At 41.4% G+C, this 17495-nt stretch overlaps 1 protein-coding gene and 1 pseudogene across 1 annotated transcript in view; one reads left to right on the top strand and one right to left on the bottom strand.

The window, feature by feature from the left end:
* The window catches only part of Btbd8 (BTB (POZ) domain containing 8), a 74631-nt gene that overhangs the window by 19055 nt on the left and 38081 nt on the right, over positions 1 to 17495 (bottom strand). The window contains exons 6-9 of the mRNA NM_001378266.2: positions 8379 to 8459; positions 7653 to 7749; positions 2755 to 2843; positions 1925 to 2027 (exon numbers count right to left, since the gene is read on the bottom strand). Coding sequence (NP_001365195.1) covers positions 1925 to 2027; positions 2755 to 2843; positions 7653 to 7749; positions 8379 to 8459 — 370 coding nt within the window. The remainder of the gene's footprint in view (positions 1 to 1924; positions 2028 to 2754; positions 2844 to 7652; positions 7750 to 8378; positions 8460 to 17495) is intronic.
* Gm9727 (predicted gene 9727) lies at positions 14374 to 15180 on the top strand (annotated as a pseudogene).

The raw sequence follows: 17495 nt of genomic DNA, 5'->3' as shown, positions 1-17495 counted from the left end.
TATGGCTTGAAGGCCACAAGAGAATACAGAAGGAAAAGGAAAACTTAATTGAGAAAATTCCCAGATCAGATATGCCTATGGTATACTTTCTTGATTGGTAACTGTGTGGGAGGGCCCAGCTCAACTTGTATGAGAAATGCCACCTTTGGGTTGGAAGTTCTTCCTGCTGCTGTAAGAAGGCAGGCTGAACAGGCCACAGGGAGCAAGCCAGTAAGCAGTTCTCCTCCATGACACCTCTCTGCATCAGCTCCTGTCTTGGGTTCCTGCCCTGACTGTGATGGAGTGATGTATGGAAGGGTTCCCCCCCTAAGCTGGTTTTGGTCATGACCTGGATTGTGTGGTGATTCTAACTGGAAATAGACATAGAAGGAAATTTAAGAAGTAACCGTTATCAAAGCCAGGGAACAAACATGTTACAATGCTGTATGATCAACGTCCCACCCCTGTCAGCTTGGCACCTGAATGTAACTCTGTGGACTGTGCTTTGTTCCCTAGTGGGAAGAGTAAGTCCTGCTGCTTCTTAAAATGACACATACCACTATACAACATGCTACCTCTTTTCTTGGAAGAGAAAGCAAATGTCAAGTTCCATGTTTCTCACACTGTGTGATCCCCATTACCCTTCAAACAGACTTAGTTCTCAGGGTCTCTTAACAAATATGGAGGCACAAAGTAAACTGGTACCAGCTTGTCCTGGATGGTAAGGCAACACGGTCATAGGTGAAAATTAAGACATCTGACTACTCATCAGACAAACACTCATGGAGAGGGGTGTTAAGGCTGCATGTGTGTTGTAACATTGCAATATGTCCAGATGTGGTTTTCCTCATACACAATGGAGAGTTGCTATGCAGACTCCCCTTAACAGTCAAGCTCAACCTATCACTTCTGCTTTATGTGTGGATGTACAAACCAGCCAGAACAAGGCTGTCTCAGCTGCCAGGTCAATGGAATCCTTGCTGTGTCTACTCCCAGATGGATGCATTCTCTCTGGTGCTAAGATCGCTACATCAGCAGATCCCAAAGTTGCCCTGAAAGGGAGGCAAAATTTTGCTAATGGGTCACCAGGAGCAATTCTCATTGCTCATCCCCAGTGACTCATCTTGATTTCTGGATATAGAAATTTCAACTACAAGAAAAACAGCACCTTAAATCCAAGGCTGATTTAGGTACACACTGCATCTTAGAAGACAGTGCCTCAGCCTGGGAGGGCACTGCCACCAGGCAGGCACTGTCCTTCATCTTCTACAGGTCCTGGTCTGTTCCATCAGACTAGTAGTTTCAGGACAATAGGGGAATTCATGGACTCAGCGAGTTACACAAGCATGAGCCTGTTGCAGGTTTTAAAATTTCTGTGAGTGAATTTCTTAGTCATTGTTGTGCTGTGTAGAACACCAAGATGACAGAGTATACAGTCATAGATGACAGTTTTAGCAGAAACAGGGAGGCAAATCCATGTCCAGAGTGAATACCTATCCTAATAAATACAAACGTATCTCTTCTATGAGGGACGTGACCTAACGTAGGTAAACCTGCCTGCCACCAGGTGGATAGCTGAGCCCCTGGGAACGGTGCTGTGGAGACACTCCACACGGCATTCTGAACCCCCTGGTGATCTGCTTCCCTGGACTGCTGAACCGACGCACCATCTCCATTTCTGGAGCCCTTATGTTCATGAACGTCTACCTCAGAGCAGGGCAGCCTGTCTGACTGAACCCCAGACTAGTGAGGTAAGCACTGAGAGTGGCTTCAGAAGAACAAGATCTTAGGGTGGGGATCTCCAGTTTGGTCCTGAGTTTTTGTGAGTGCCGTCTTGCTTTTGCCGAAACATTAAATTCGATTTCTGCATCCACTCACTGTGAGTCCTGCAGACTGGGTAAACTTTCTGATGCACACATAAGCACAGCACTCAGACTATACTCACTAGGGACTGAATCTGCATACTGAGACAGGTTTTCTGAATCTCAGGAGGAACATTTGCAAAGCTTCTTTCCGACCAAAACCTTGCAAAATGGCTTATAATGCAGCTGTTAAAATAAAATAATACAAGTTAGAGGAATGAAAAATGTTAAAGTCAATATTTTTGTTTTCAATCGTACAAAGAGTACCACAGATCGTGACTAACTGTCACTTAATTTTATGGGCGCTCAGACAGACTTCACTATATTCCTTGTCAGAAACGTAGGGGGCATGAGGTCACCATGCTTACAGACGAACATTGGAGAAACTAGGAATGTCTAAGTAGCCACACCCGTAAGTGTGCACCTAGAATTGGAATGACTGTTGCCTGGAAACTGTTTCCTAATAGCACCGTGTTTAAATATGCTCACAGTAACCCGCCTGGGGCCAGACTCCCACAGTTTGATCCAGTCAGGCCTAACTGAGTTTCATTCTCATCTTTTCAAGGCTTATTTCCTTGCTGGCCACGATGCTTGCAAGAATCCCTGCAGCCACACCCACATCTGCATGCACAGCTCATCCGCAGAAACAGGTACTTAAACCTGTGGTGATTATGTGCACATTTGTACATAGCCATGGTTCATCATCAACGAATCCACACAGTTTAAGTAACATCTAAATCCACATGCCTTCTCAATTGGTACAACTAGTTAAGAACTAACTCCTTGAACTTTATGGAAAACACATACCAAGATTAAAATTACCCACGGATTTTGGAGGGTAAGAGTAAATATTATATATACATGTATACTCTATATAAAGGACATACTAACAGCAATACAGAAGGTAACTTACTTCATGCAGTCAGCAAAAAGGCTTTCCACTCCGACTGAATGAGCAATGATTAAGCATTCTAGAATTGATGCCCACGTTCTGGGAACAGGCTAAAATTGATAGAAAATATCACAGTTAATCTTTTTAATTTACAGAGGTTGGAAGTATTTGGTTCATGAAGAAAATCTGATTTATATACTTAAGCCATAATACAAATACATACAATTCACAACTTAATAAACTTGGAATTTTACTTTTTGGAGATCATGATGTGAAATTAAACAATCCAGATTCAGAAAAATAACTATAACATGCTTTCTCTCACATGTAGATATAATTTAAAGTTCATATACACCTGTGTGTGTGTACATGTGTGTTTCTGTAGGACACCATAGAAAGGAGACTATGAAAAAATGATAAAGGGGTCTGGGGGAGGGGCATCAAGGGACAAGAAAGCACAGTGGGATGTGCACGGCATTAAAGCCGAGTGAACTGTGTGGTAGGAAGACAAGGACCACAGAGGGGGGAAGATGGGGGCAGTGGGCAGAAGAAAGATGGTTTTTATGTTTTTAATTTATAAATTAATTATTTTTATTTATTTACATCACAAATGTTACCCCACTCATGCCCCCCTTCCAGACAGAGCATTTCACCCCCTCCTCCCCCCTCACCTCTGAGCGGGTGCTCTCCTGCCCCCATATGCCCCTTCCTGTGGCATCAAGTCTCTGCAGGATTAGGTGCATCCTCTCCCATGGAGGTCAGCCCAGGCAGCCCTCTGTCTGCTGCATATGTGCCAGGGCCTCAGACCAGCCCCCGTGTGCTCTTCGGTGGGTGGCTTAGTCTCTGGCAGATCCCAGGCCGATTGTTAGTTTGTTTTAAATCATATAAACACTACTGCTAATTTATAAGACACTGTTTGAAATACACTTACTTCCTACACTTAATTCTACATCTGGAATTAACTAATTCCAGAAATATACTTGCAGTTAGTGTCTAATTTTTTTCTTAAAAAAAAAAACAAAACAAACCCTTTCCATGCAAAAACCTATACATAGATGTTTAAAGAGGCTTTAGTCACACTTTGGGGACAACGATAAGTGGACTGTAGTACCTCCAAGCAATGGCACACCCAGCACTGAAATCCGGACAGGGGAAACCTACACACAATCACTGAGTGTCAATACAAAGCCAATGTGCAAGGCCTGATTCCAACCACCTATTATTAGATCCCAAGCTCCAGCCTCCAAAATGCATGCCCTAACTGTGCCCCAAACTGACTGGCTCAGCACAGGCTGGATTCTGACAGGGTAAACAAGATCGCTGCACACAGAGCAAAGCTTCCTCTCAGCGTCCGTCAGACAACCCTGACACCAGTCTCTGCCACCAGGACAGCCTCTTCCCTTACCCCCTTACCTTGGCAAATGGGGCATCTAGCTCTTCATTAGCACATAACTGTGACACATCAAACCGCAATAACCTCAAGGTTCCGTGGGTCCCTATTAACACAACCACCTCCTGTAGCTAAACAGGACTTCCAGAGGAGGGAGGGGGATATCAACCCACCCAAAAGCTGTCTTGTCTACAAGATGGAGCAGAGACCGAGGGAACAGCCAACTGTGACTGGCCCAACTTGAGCCCCATCCCACGGGAGAGAACCAACCCCTGACACTATTAATGATACTCTGCTGTGCTTGCAGACAGGAGCCCAGCATAATTGTCTCCTGAGGTCATCCAGCAGCAGATGGAAACAGAGCAGAGACCCACAGCCAATCAGGAGGAGCTCAGAGGAGTCTTGTGGAAGGATGAGGGAGAGAATTGAGTGAGCCAAAGGGGTCAAGGACACCACAAGAAGAGTCAACTAACCTGGTCCCATGGGGGCTCAGAGAGTCTGAACCACCAACCAAAGAGCAAGCCTGGGACTAGATGTCTCAGGGCGGAGTGGTAACCAAGAAGGGGAGGCTCTGACTTCTCTGAAGAGAAAAAGAGGGGATAATGGAGAAGGGATTTGTAAGGGTGGGACTGGGAAGAGAGGAGGGAAGGGTATGCAATTGGGATGATGTGTGAATAAAACAAAGTATGGAAGAAAACCACACACACACAGAGACACACACATATATATAGATAGATACACAGACACACACATATATACCCACAGACACACACACACACAGACATACACAAACACAGACATACACACACAACAGACACATACACACACACACACACACATATACACACACCACACACATACCACACACACACCATACATACACACACACACACACACACACACACACACACACACAATCAAAGCCACCAGGTTGCTCTGGCCTGCACACCCTGCCCCACACCACCATGGCTACCCTAAACTCAGGCTGTTCCAGGTTAAAGCTTCCCCTGTCCCAGAGCTACCTGCTCTTTATAGCATGCAGTGCTTTTCCTGATTTTCTGCTACTCCTGTCCCAGACAGACAGCCACACCAGCACTGTGGACTCCCCTGTGGAGAGACAGTCAAGCGGCACTTTCGTGCTTCCAATAATTCGCCCAAGAAGAGGTAAAGTTAGGTAGTTTCCCTGTGTCCTCTCTGAACGCCTATCAACCTGAGAAAACCAACACGCATTTGTTAGTTACGGTTGGGAGTTTACAGGATATTAAAGATGATCGGTAATCTATCACTGAAGTATACTTTTAAATACTCTTCTAAAAGCAGAACAAAGCTTCTTCCTTCTAATCAGGTCAGCAATTTCAAACTTTAAAATGAAGAACTACTGTTAACTTGATCTTTCACTTGTTAGGAAGGTATCACATTAGTATTTAAGAACCTAATGTAGGGCTTGGGATGTAGTTCGGATGGTCGAGAACCTGTCTAAAATGCAGGAAGCTGGAGGTCCAAACCCTGGCACTATATAAAGCAGGTGTGCTTGTGTTTGCCTGTAGCTCCAGCACCGAGGAGGTGAAAGCAGGAGGCTACACTCAACTTCATGATGAGTGTGAGGCCAACCCAGGGTGCATTAGATCCTGCCACAAAAGTTATTAAAATAAACAATTGAATGTACACATTTTGCTTTGCATATTAATGCTTTTCTTCTTAAAGTTATTTATTATCTATCTATCTATCTATCTATCTATCTATCTATCTATCTATCTATCTATTTATTTTTAAGACAGGGTTTCTCTGTGTAGCCCTGGCTGTCCTAGAACTCACTTTCTAGGCCAGGCTAGCTTTGAACTCATATATCCACCTGCCTCTACCTCCCAAGTGCTGGGATTAAAGTCATGGCACTACCACTGCCTAGGCTTTCTCATTTATTTGTGTGTATGTCTGTGTGTGTGTGTGAGTGTGTGTGTGTGTGTGTGTGTGTGTGTGTGTTTTGCCTGTAAAGGTCAGTCACTGTGATGCATAAATGAAGACTTAAAGTTTTTTTTACATATGGTAACATATTCAAAGCTTCACTTATGAAAAAAATAATATATATATCTACAAAGCAGTAATGTTTGAGAATTGGCTCAGCAGAGTCAGGAATCATCTTCTCAAATACTCCTCATCAGAACAACCCAGTTTACAGTAAATGTAGTAAGCCTGTCCCACAGAAGGACATGCCAAATGTGGAGATGTTTTCCAGTGTCTTAATAGAAATAACCATCCCCTTTGTTTTCAGACAGTAGAACTAAGAAGTCTGATCTTGTAGTTCTCAGTGTGATGGCTAGGTTCTCACATCACATGGGAGCCCTCAAATCCATTAAAGTGTTGGCAAATGATCTGTCCAATTAACAAAACACTAAGTGGATTACTTAAAGTATAATACAAGGAGCTGCATTTAATTCAACAGTCATGAACATATTAAAATAGATGCACATGTGTGTAAGGATTACTTACAGAAGAGACTTTTATAACGTAGACAGGTATAAATCAGTTTCTTAAAGAATCTCAGCTCAGAATGGACACTAATACAAAACATTTTCCCAACTTTACTTTAACCACATCTGTTAATCTTTTTTTTTTCTAGTAGAGTGCTGCTTTAATACTTCTGAAACATCTGACCCAAGCCTTCCCCTCCTCCCAGACTAAACCTGTGGCCAAGTAGATCTAGAATGGAATAGAGCATGGCTCAGATCGCAGTCTTCTGTTCTCTGGGTCTGACTCCTGCATGGCTGTGAGCTCCATATGCGCTTAGGCAGAGACTGAGAGGGTAGGGGACTGTCCTGCTACTCTCATTCAGGGGACAGAGAAGGTCCTATCTAATGTCAAAACAGGTTTAAATGTTATTAAAATAACTAACTGAGTTACAAGTCAGACAATGGGTAATATTGCATCAAGTATATAATAAAGAAATACAATATAAACAATTCTTTTAAGAGTTTTTGTTCATTGTTAAGTAAATTTATGCTCAGTGAATTATAAAAAATTGGCAAAATATGAAAAGCATAACTATATGAATTAACTTACATTTACAAAGTATATTAAAGAATGGCGAATCTAAGACTAATAATGTATGTACAAAGGCTCTTTCTTTAGACAGTAAGTTTGTGCAAACCAAAACATGCCCAAACTCCATCAGACAAGGGCTGTGCTCAGCCACAGCAGAGGGAAGGGGGGAGAACCAACTAAAGCCTTGGTGAGGCTCTTGGGGAGACGGGGCCATGACAGCTTCCCTTTCTCACACTGCCAAACTCAGCACGAGGCCTAGCTGTGCACTCTTTCAATTACACAAGATTTTAAAATACCATCAATAAACTCCCATGTCAATTTGACTTTTCTTAAAATGATTACATTTAATTTCTGATTTTATACGCATTTCTTGTGTTATTTTTCAGCAAGAGTGCTTATTAGCTAAATTGTGACAATTTTAAGCATGACTGTATCCAAAGTTCAAAATCTAACACATATTAACTGATGATTTGTTATAATTAACAATTACCTTCTGAAAGAAATTACAGTAATCTCTTCTTAAAACATAGATTGCTACTTCTCTCAATCCTTCCAGTCCATACATATCAGCCACGTTCAGTATCTGACTAAAATAAACAGATATTAACTGGTAATTCCGAAATGTAAAATCAAAGAATAATGCATAATAATTTCTTGACAATATAGTATGTCCAGAAAAAAAGAATCTGAATTATAACTCTAACTTTTTGCTTTACATCCTTAGAACAAAATCGTCAGCACTGACCGATCTTCTGCTTTGTGGTGAGGAGCGAGGATGTGGAGCGGCCTTATTCCCCTCAGCAGCACACAGAGCAATGGAAAGTACTCTCACAGCCACGCTCTCTTTCAAGTTTATTTTATGTGCATGAGTGTTTTGCCTGCATCTATGTCTGTGCACCACATGCATGGCTGATGCCCTTGGAGGCCAGAGGAGGGCACAGGATCTTTTGGAACTGAAGTTAGAGATGGTGAGCCTCCATGTAGGTACTGAGAACTGAACTAGGCTCCTCTGCAAGATCAACAAGTCCTCTTAACCACTGAGCCATTTCTACAGGCTCATACTTACTGTTTTTACATATTCCCCAAATTTAGTCAAAATATAGCAAAACAGACAATAAAAGTGAAGTTTCTACTTCATTGATTCTTTGAAAAATAGTTCAAAACAACAGAACTCACGTAACTTTTATGTTTAAACTTACCAAAAAGTAATACATACCCAACATTAGCCTTTTCGGGAAAATCCAAAGTTCCTCCATATATAAAGTGCATCATAACATTCATTTCTACATGGGTTATTCTGCAAGACGAAAATAACTTTCAAATCTAGAAACACTTCAGGTTTAATTAGTACCAATGACACATTCTACTTCCTCACAAACTTGAAGTGCTAACCTCTGGTCTTCAAATACCAGGTTAAGTATTTCATTAATTTAAAATCAGCAGTTAGACTGGGCATGGTAGTGCACACCCTTAAACACAGCATTTGGAAAGAAAAGGCAGGAGGGTCTCCAGTTCAAAAGCTTTGTGTATGTATCAAATTTCTAATCAGCCAGGGCTACACAGTGAAACCCTGAATCAAAAAAAAAAAAAAAAAAAAAAAAAAAAAGCACAAGGGCTGGAGAGGTTGCAGAGTAGTTAGAGCACTTGTGTGTATATTTGTGTGTATATACATATATACATATATTCATATACATAAAATCTAAGAAATTAAAAACAGCAAAAATAACCCCAAAACCTATCCTATGGATTTTTATATAAGTTGAAAATGTTTGATGTTTAAATTTTTCAGACTCTCTGAGAATTTTGCATATTTTTATTTTTATCATATTCTGTCCAATTCCCCAAGGCCTCCCAGATCCTCCCCAATTTTATGTTTTTTTCTCTTAAAAGTCTAAGCCACTAAAATCCATGGAGTAATCTGTGGTCCAATTGCTCCTGCGCATGGGCCCGCCCTAGAGTGTGGCTGACACACTGTTACTCCGTTGAAGAAAATCGATTACACGTTTCCCAGCAGTTATCATTTGTGAAACGCTTCTCAGGTAGGGATGGGGCTTTCTGTGCCCAATCCCTCTCCTTTATGATGGGGTCTAGTGTGGCTTGGGCTGAGGGTGTCTTGTGCATGGTATCCCAGTCTCTGGGAGCCTGCCTGTGGATCCGACCTGTTGTGTGGAAACGGACCTTTCCTTAAGATCATGCACTACTTCTGGCTCTCATGGTCTTCTGCCCCCACTCAGCACAGAGCACGCCAAAGTCTCTCACTCTCTGCATGTTGTTGTGGGTCTCTCTCTGATGAGGTATGGCAGTATGTCAGAGGAGCCATTTTATGGTTCATTGACAATATCAGTATCTGTTCCACCTCACAAGTGGACCTCAAACTTTAAAAGTGGTTGGCTACTCCCTAACATTCATACCACTGCACTGGTGGGATGTCTGTCTGGCAGGTCATAATTGCAGTTTTGAAGGTTCATAACTGGGTGTGGCTGAAGATTGATTTTCTCCTTTAGATGTAGGTATGACATCTTCTAGCACTCTGAAAGCTGGCCAGTGGAGGTGAAGCTTCCAGTTGAGTACTAGCTACATCCTGCCATGGTGTGCACTATAAGTATGCAGTGTCTTCAGCAAGAGGGCCTTACTGTCAAGTTGTGAAGGGTAACCAGTGATACTGGTAATATCCTTTAGTGTCTAGGGAAGTCTAAGGGACTCCTTTGGGGAAAGACACAAAAATCACATGACCCCTTTGCAGTACTGGGACTTTTATTTGGCATCATATGGTATCTAGCTGGGATACTGTCTTCCTCATTATATGGTGAGTCTTTTAAAAGTCCTTTTATATGTATATGTATGTATGTGTATATATATATATATATATATATATATATATATATATATATGGAAGCTTCTACAACAGTAGGTTGCATTTGGCTTTTCAAAAGTCTTTGGTGTTAGCTATCCCTCCCCATATTCTGCATGTACCCTGTCCTCCTATCCCTGACTCTTTAAGCCCCCTGTTCTACCTTCCCAGTTATCTATTTATAAACCCATATTCTATACCCCCTCTATCCCTCTATCCCACCTGGTCCCTTGCTAGCTCCCTAATGTCTGTGGGACTCTAAATGAAGCACACATATCTAAAGCATAAATGCCAACATCCACACATGAGGGAAAACATACAATGTTTGTCTTTCTGGGTCTATGTTCCCTCACTCAAGATGGCTGTTTCTAGTTCCGCCCAGCTACCAGCAAACTTCATTTGAATCCTATCCCTTTGTGTACCGTGTTTCATTACCCACTCATTAGCTGTGGATCCAGGCTGTCTCAGTTTTGGGCAATTATGAGTAGAGCAGCAGTTAGCATAGATGAGCAAGTAAGTGTGTCTGTTGTTAGATGAAGTCTTTTGGGTATATGCCAGAACTGTATAGCTGGATCTTTTGGTAGATTTATTTTCAGCTTTTTGAGGAAACACCATACTGATTCCCATACTGGCTGACAAAGTTTGTGCTCCCACCAGCAATGGGTAAGGGTTCCTTTTGCCCCAAATCCTTACCAGCATGAACTGTCATTTGTTCTGTTAACCTTGGCTATTCTGAGTGAGATGAAATGTAATCTCAGTGTGGTTTTAGTTTGTGTTTCCCTGGTGGGTAAGGATATTCAACATTTTAAAAGTATTTCTCAGCCATTTGCAGTAAAGAGGTCTCTCTCTTTAGCTCTATACTCCATTTTTAAATTGGGTTATTTGTTTTCTTGGTATTCAGCTTTTTTGCTTTTTGTTTGTATATTCTAAATACTAACTTTGTTAGATGTATAATTTGTAAAGATCCTTTGCCATCTAGTAGGTTGACTCTTTCCTCAAAGGAAAGTGTCCTTTGCTTTAGAGTCTCACGAGGCCCCATTTATTGTTGGTCTTAGTGCCCACGCTCTGAGGAACCTGTTCAGACAGTACTTTCCTGGGCCAATGAGTTCAAGCCTATTCCCTACATTCTCTTCTGAGATTCAGGGCATCTGATATGATGTTGAGGGCTCTGATCTGCTTGGCATTGGTTTTGAATATGATGATAAGTGTGGATCTCCCTGCATTCTTCTACATGCAGCCATCCAGTTTGACCAGCACCATTTGTTGAAGACACTGTCTATTCTCCAGTGTGTTATGAGGCCCAGGCTTTCTATTCCAATTACACTGATCAATGTTTTTTTTTTTTTATACCAATACAATGCTATTTTTATTAGTACAGTTCTGAGGACAACTTGAAGTTGGGGATGGTGCTAACTCCAACGGTGCTTTTATTTCTCAGTATTATTTTATTCCAGCTAACCTCTGTGTGTGTGTGTGTGTGTGTGTGTGTGTGTGTGTGTGTGTGTGCACAATTCTATATAAAGTTAAAGATTATCTTCTCAATTTCTGTGAAGAATTGTGTGTAAATGTTTATGGGGAAGCCAGGCGTGGTGGCGCACGCCTTTAGTCCCAGCACTCCGGAGGCAGAAGCAGGTGGATTTCTGAGTTCGAGGCCAGCCTGGTCTACAGAGTGAGTTCCAAGACAGCCAAGGGCTACACAGAGAAACCCTGTCTCGAAAAATCAAAAAAAAAAAAAGTTTATGGGGGCTGTGCTGAATCTATAGGTTTCTTTTTGATAGCATGGCTTTTCTTTTTTTTTTTTAAACTAAATTAATCCTACCAGTGCATGAACATCCATCTTTTACTATCTTCTTTAATTTCTCTCTTCAATGCTTTAAAGTTTATATTATACAAGTCTTTCACATGCTTCATTAGTTACCATGAGATGTTTCTTTTAGGCTATTGTAAAGTTATTGTTTTCCTGAATTCTTTCTCAGACTGTCATGTGTCTATAGGAAGGCTACAGATTTTTGTGAGATATTCTAGTACACTGCTCAAAGTATTTATCAGCTGTAGAAGTTTCTCCATGGAGTCCTTAGAGTCATTATGTAAAACATCATATTGTCTGCAAGTAAGGACACGTTGACTTCTCCCTTTTAATCTATATCCTTTCATCTCCTTCAGCTGTCTTCCTGCTCTAGCTAAGACTTCAAGCATTGATCTGAACACACATCTCTTGTATCCTTAGTCTATCCAGGACTTCTCATCATAAAAGGATTTTGATTTCTGTCAAAAGATTTTTCTGCATCTTCTTCCAGACTTCTTAAGTTAGAGGGGACTTGAGAGGTGGCTTTTATACACACAATCTCTCCTCAGCACCTTTGATAAACAGACTTCAGATTTACTTAAAATGAACACCTTTGTTCATTAGAAGAGCCCTTGCTATAGAAATTCCTTAATTACAACTTATCAGAGGGTCTAGCTTGGCTGTTGTCCTGACTAGGTGAAAGAATAAAAACATGACTTCAGAATTTACACATGTGTTTAAGTATAGGATTCACTGATGCTGACGTGATGACCTCAGCTATGGTTTGAATACAGATTGCTCACTCTAAGTCATTCCCTACCACTGAAAACTCTTACTCATACTCACCTAGATGCCAAAGTAAGACCTGTAGTGGTCTGAAAGAGAACGGCCCTGAGGCTCATACATTTGAATGTTTGGTTCCCAGTTGATGGAGTGTTTAGGAAGAAGTAGAAGGTGTGGTTTTGTTGGAACCACTGTGGGTGGGCTTTGAGATTTCATATGCCCAGACCCAGCCTCTCTCTCCCCTCTCTCCTCTCTCCGCTTCCTGTTGTGGGCCAAAGGTTATATACCGTTTGACTTTCTCGGATCCATAGGAAGAAAGTGTCTTCTCACCCCACTTTCTGCCTGAAATCCACTTGCATTCCATTACCTACACTGCTATTACAAGAATTTTGCAAGACACAGCAAATCTTTTATAGTGTCCCACACAGAGAGTTTCACAAGCCCACAGAGTCCAAATTTCTCAGCTTCTTATACAGCTCTTTATCACACACCTCCAGTTCTCTCCAAAGCTTTCTGACACAAATGAACTTCCGCATTTTCTACACTTGAACCACTTATATCCCTCACACAGCAGTGCTGTGAGTGTGCACTGCAGGCTGTGCCTACTGTATCTCTTACACAGCAGTGCTGTGAGTGTGCACTGCAGGCTGTGTCTCCTGTATCCTCTACACATCACTGGTGTTAAGTGTGTACCGCATGCTGTGTTTCCTTGTCCACCACTATTGACTCCACCTAGAAAACAAATTAGTCAAATAGCCCAGCTTAAGTGAGCAGACTTAAAGCACTATTTATTACAGCTAAATGTAACCAAACAGTTATGGAAGACAAGAACATTAGTGTACTCAGTTAAAAAGGAAGCATCTAAGGTCAGACTAATCAAACCATCTGAACTCTGCTTTTCAAAGTTTCAAGTGCCTGTGCTTGTTGATAGGAAAACACAGGACTTCATTCTCCCATCTATATGTTCATTTTCTGTCAATTTATGCTTATTATTTATTAACAAGCAGGCTGTAGTCTAGATATAGAGGCTTATAGTCTAAGGTAGTGGTTCTCAAATTCCAAATTCACAGCCAAAAGCAACCTCTGTAAGATTTTGATTCATAAAAATGGAAATGCTTGAAGTTCCTTATGGAAGTGTTAGTCTGTGGCTCAATTGTATTTTTTAGTTTCTCTCACTAGAATTTCCTTCCAACTCTAAGGCACAAGTGAAATCATGATCACAGGACTCTTGTATCTCTGAGTAACTACCATGAAAACACCATGTCCTTTCTGCAAAGGCAGACATAACTGCATTCTAATCTATACAAAGGAAGAGGGGCTGGGAAGACTGTTGGTAAAGTACTTGTATAAGCCCAGGGGCTCGAATTTGGATATATCCAAATTCTATCTAATAGGAAATATCTAATACTTCCAGCATAAATTAAGGTCAGAGAGTGGCAGGTAAGAGTAGATAAGCAGTAGTTGATGCCACTTAGTTCTTCCCCACTGATTTCTCATGAACAGACCTCATCTCTGAAAGCTGGGTCTGAGCGTTTCACCCTCCCAGGTCACAGGGACGGCTGGGGAACACTGATGCATAAGAACTTCTTGCTCGTATCCTTATGCTAAACTTAGAAGTCTCGAAGAAAATAAAACAGTTTAGAGTTAAAGGAACACAGACTTTGAGGATTTTAAACTCCAGTTCCAATCTTACATGCCTACTAGGAGGTTTGGGGTTCTAAGGGCAGAGTTTGAAAGTCATTAACACATTTGGAAAGAATATTCTAAAGCAGTCAAGAGCTGTGGATGGGTTTTTGCCCGCTGCTGCTGTTGCCGCTGCTGCCGCCGCCGCCACCGCCACTTTGGAAGCCAGGTGTCGTGCTGGACGTGCCAGGAGCAGCGGCTGCAAGGTGAGGTGGTAGCCTTCGACTACCAGTCCAAAATGCTGGCTCTAAAATGTCCCTCTTCCAGTGGAAAACCCAACCATGCAGACATCTTGCTTATAAACTTACAGTATGTTTCAGAAGTGGAAATAATTAATGATCGAACAGAAACCCCTCCTCCCCTAGCTTCACTCAATGTTAGTAAGCTTGCCAGCAAAGCACGGACGGAAAAGGAGGAGAAGCTGAGCCAGGCCTATGCAATCAGCGCTGGTGTCTCCCTGGAGGGCCAACAGCTCTTCCAGACCATTCACAAGACCATTAAAGACTGTCAATGGCAAGAAAAAAACATTGTAGTCATGGAAGAAGTTGTTATTACACCCCCATATCAAGTGGAAAATTGTAAAGGCAAAGAGGGGAGTGCACTGAGCCATGTACGCAAAATAGTTGAAAAACAATTTAGAGACGTGGAAAGCCAAAAGATACTACAGCGTTCACAAGCCCAACAACCACAGAAGGAGGCTGCTCTGTCATCCTGAGTCCACAAACAGGGAGGACTCTTCCAGCATCCAGCCACAGCAATGGTGGTGGTGGCTTTAGTGGAGGCAGGCCGGGGGAGGGAAGGGATCCTATATTTCCTGCTGACTCTTATTAGGGTCAGTGTTTCAAAAAAAAAAAAAAAAAAACCTAGACTTGAACAAACACCCAACAAAAAAAAGAGCAAGAGAATAATTAAAAAAAAAAAAAGAGCTGTGGATGGAAAGACTTCCAATTTCCTCAGTGACTGTTGTGGAATGAATACTAAATTAAGAATCATTAAACCACAAAGCATTTCTACTAAAAATCAGGAATAAGACAAGTATGTCCACTCTCTCCTTACCTGTTTAATATAGTGCTAGTGTCTTAGCTAGAGTACTATGAGGTCAATGGGATGCAAATAGGAAAGAAAGAAATAAAATTATCTTTTTTTGTGAACAGTATGAGTTTATACATGAAAGATTCTAAAAGTCCCACCAGGAAACTTCTATAGCTGATAAACACTCCAACAAAGTAACAGGATACAAAATGAACACAAAAATCAGCAGCCTCCCTACATACAAACAGACTGAGGCAGACTGGGGTGTGGAGGATATACTGGGATAACTCTAACCAAACAAGTGAAAGCCTGGCATAGTGAAACTTTTACACAGTGAAGAAAGGAACTGAAGAAGACATGGGAACACAGAAAGATCTCCATCTTATGGATAGAGCAAACATGCTGCAGACAGCTGCCCTACCGAGCCAACCTACAGATCACTGCACTCCCAATCAAAATTCCAGCACAATTCTTCACAGAAATTGAAAAAATAATCCTAAACTTCATACACAAACACAAAAAAAATCCAGGATAGCTAAAGCACACCCGAATAATAAAAGAACTGCTGGAGTAGCATTGCCATCCTCAATCTTAAATTGTATAGCAGAGCTGGAGTAATAAAAACAGCATCGTATTGGATAAAACAGTCACTAATCAACAGAATCACACTGAAGATGCAGATGTAGTCTACTTGCTTATGGACACCTTGTTTTTGTTTTGTTCTGTTTTTTTAAATAAACTAAAACTTCACATGACAAATGGTGCTGGTCAAATGGTATGGCATGCAGAGGAATGAAAATAAATCCCTGCTTATCACTCTGTACAGAACGTAACTCTACACAAGGCCAGATACCTGGAGTCCTGAATCTGATAGAAGGAAAAGTGGGGAACAGGCACAGGAAAAGATTTTCTGAACATAACACCAATATCACAGAGATGGAGAACAATAATTAATAAAAAAGACCTCATGAAACTGAAAAACTTCTACATGCCAAAGGACACCACCATTCGAACAAACTGGCAGGCTACAGAATGGGCAAGATCTTTACCAATTACGTATCCAATAGAGGGTTGATATCTGTAATATATAAACAACAACAAAACACTGGACATCAAAAAATGACCCTATTTAAAAGCAGGGTTTAGAACAAAGTAGAGAGTTCACAAAAGATTAAACTAAGCAGAGTCCTCATAAGATGAATAGCTGAGAAACATGTAAAGAAATACTCAACCTCCTTAGTTATCAGGGAAATGCAAATCAAAACTACTTAGACATTTTGACACCATTTTGTCACTAGTCAGAATGGTCAAGATCAATAAAACAAATGACAGCTCATGCTAGCAAGGATTTGAGAGGTGCAGGGGGGAAACTAATTCATTGCTGGTGGGAATACAAACGTGTACAGCCACCATGGAAATCAGTGTGACAGCTCCTCCAGAAGCTGGGGACAGACCTACCAAAAGATCCAGCTATAACACTGGTGATGGCTATTTCTGCTAGCAACTTGACTTCATCCTCCCGGGATTTTTCTTAATTAAATCATTTGAAGGAAAAAGATCTACCTTTAATCCAGGTCATTTGCAGTGGGAAGACCAGAGGAGACGCTCACCTTCATGGACGGAGTAACTGCTGGATTCTTGTGCTTTCTATTGGTAGACAGTCACAGTTGGACTAACAGGACCCCAGCCTGTAATCCAGTCTAAATCCCATATACGTATATAATCATTCTACCAGTTTTGCTCCTCTAGAGAACCCTGACAAACACACCAGTCTTAGGCATATGCCCAAAGAATGATACTACATGTTTGTTGCTGTTCTACTCATAATAGGCAGCAACTGGAAAGAGCCTACAGATCCATCAACAAACAAGTAGGGCAACAAAAATGTGGTACATTCATACAATGAAATAATCAGCAGTTAAAATGAAAATATAAAGTTGGCAGGTAAATGATTGGTGCCAGAAACAACTGTCCTGAGTGAGGTAAGCCAGTCGAAAGAGATGAACATTGGATGTCTTCTCTTATATCCAGAGGCTAGCTTTTAAGCCTTCAATGTGCAAGTTACAAACTGTATAAGCAAAGAGGTTAGATATAGAGTAAGGGACAGGGAGGAGGGAAGGATTTCCAAAGAAAAGGAAACAAAATATACAGCTATGAAGAGATGTGGGGATGGGGACACTCTAATGAGAGGGTTAAAT

The sequence above is a fragment of the Mus musculus genome, chromosome 5, assembly GCF_000001635.26.
Source record: "Mus musculus strain C57BL/6J chromosome 5, GRCm38.p6 C57BL/6J".
In the NCBI taxonomy this organism is placed as follows: domain Eukaryota; kingdom Metazoa; phylum Chordata; class Mammalia; order Rodentia; family Muridae; genus Mus; species Mus musculus.
This window is presented reverse-complemented; position numbering and strand designations above follow the sequence as displayed.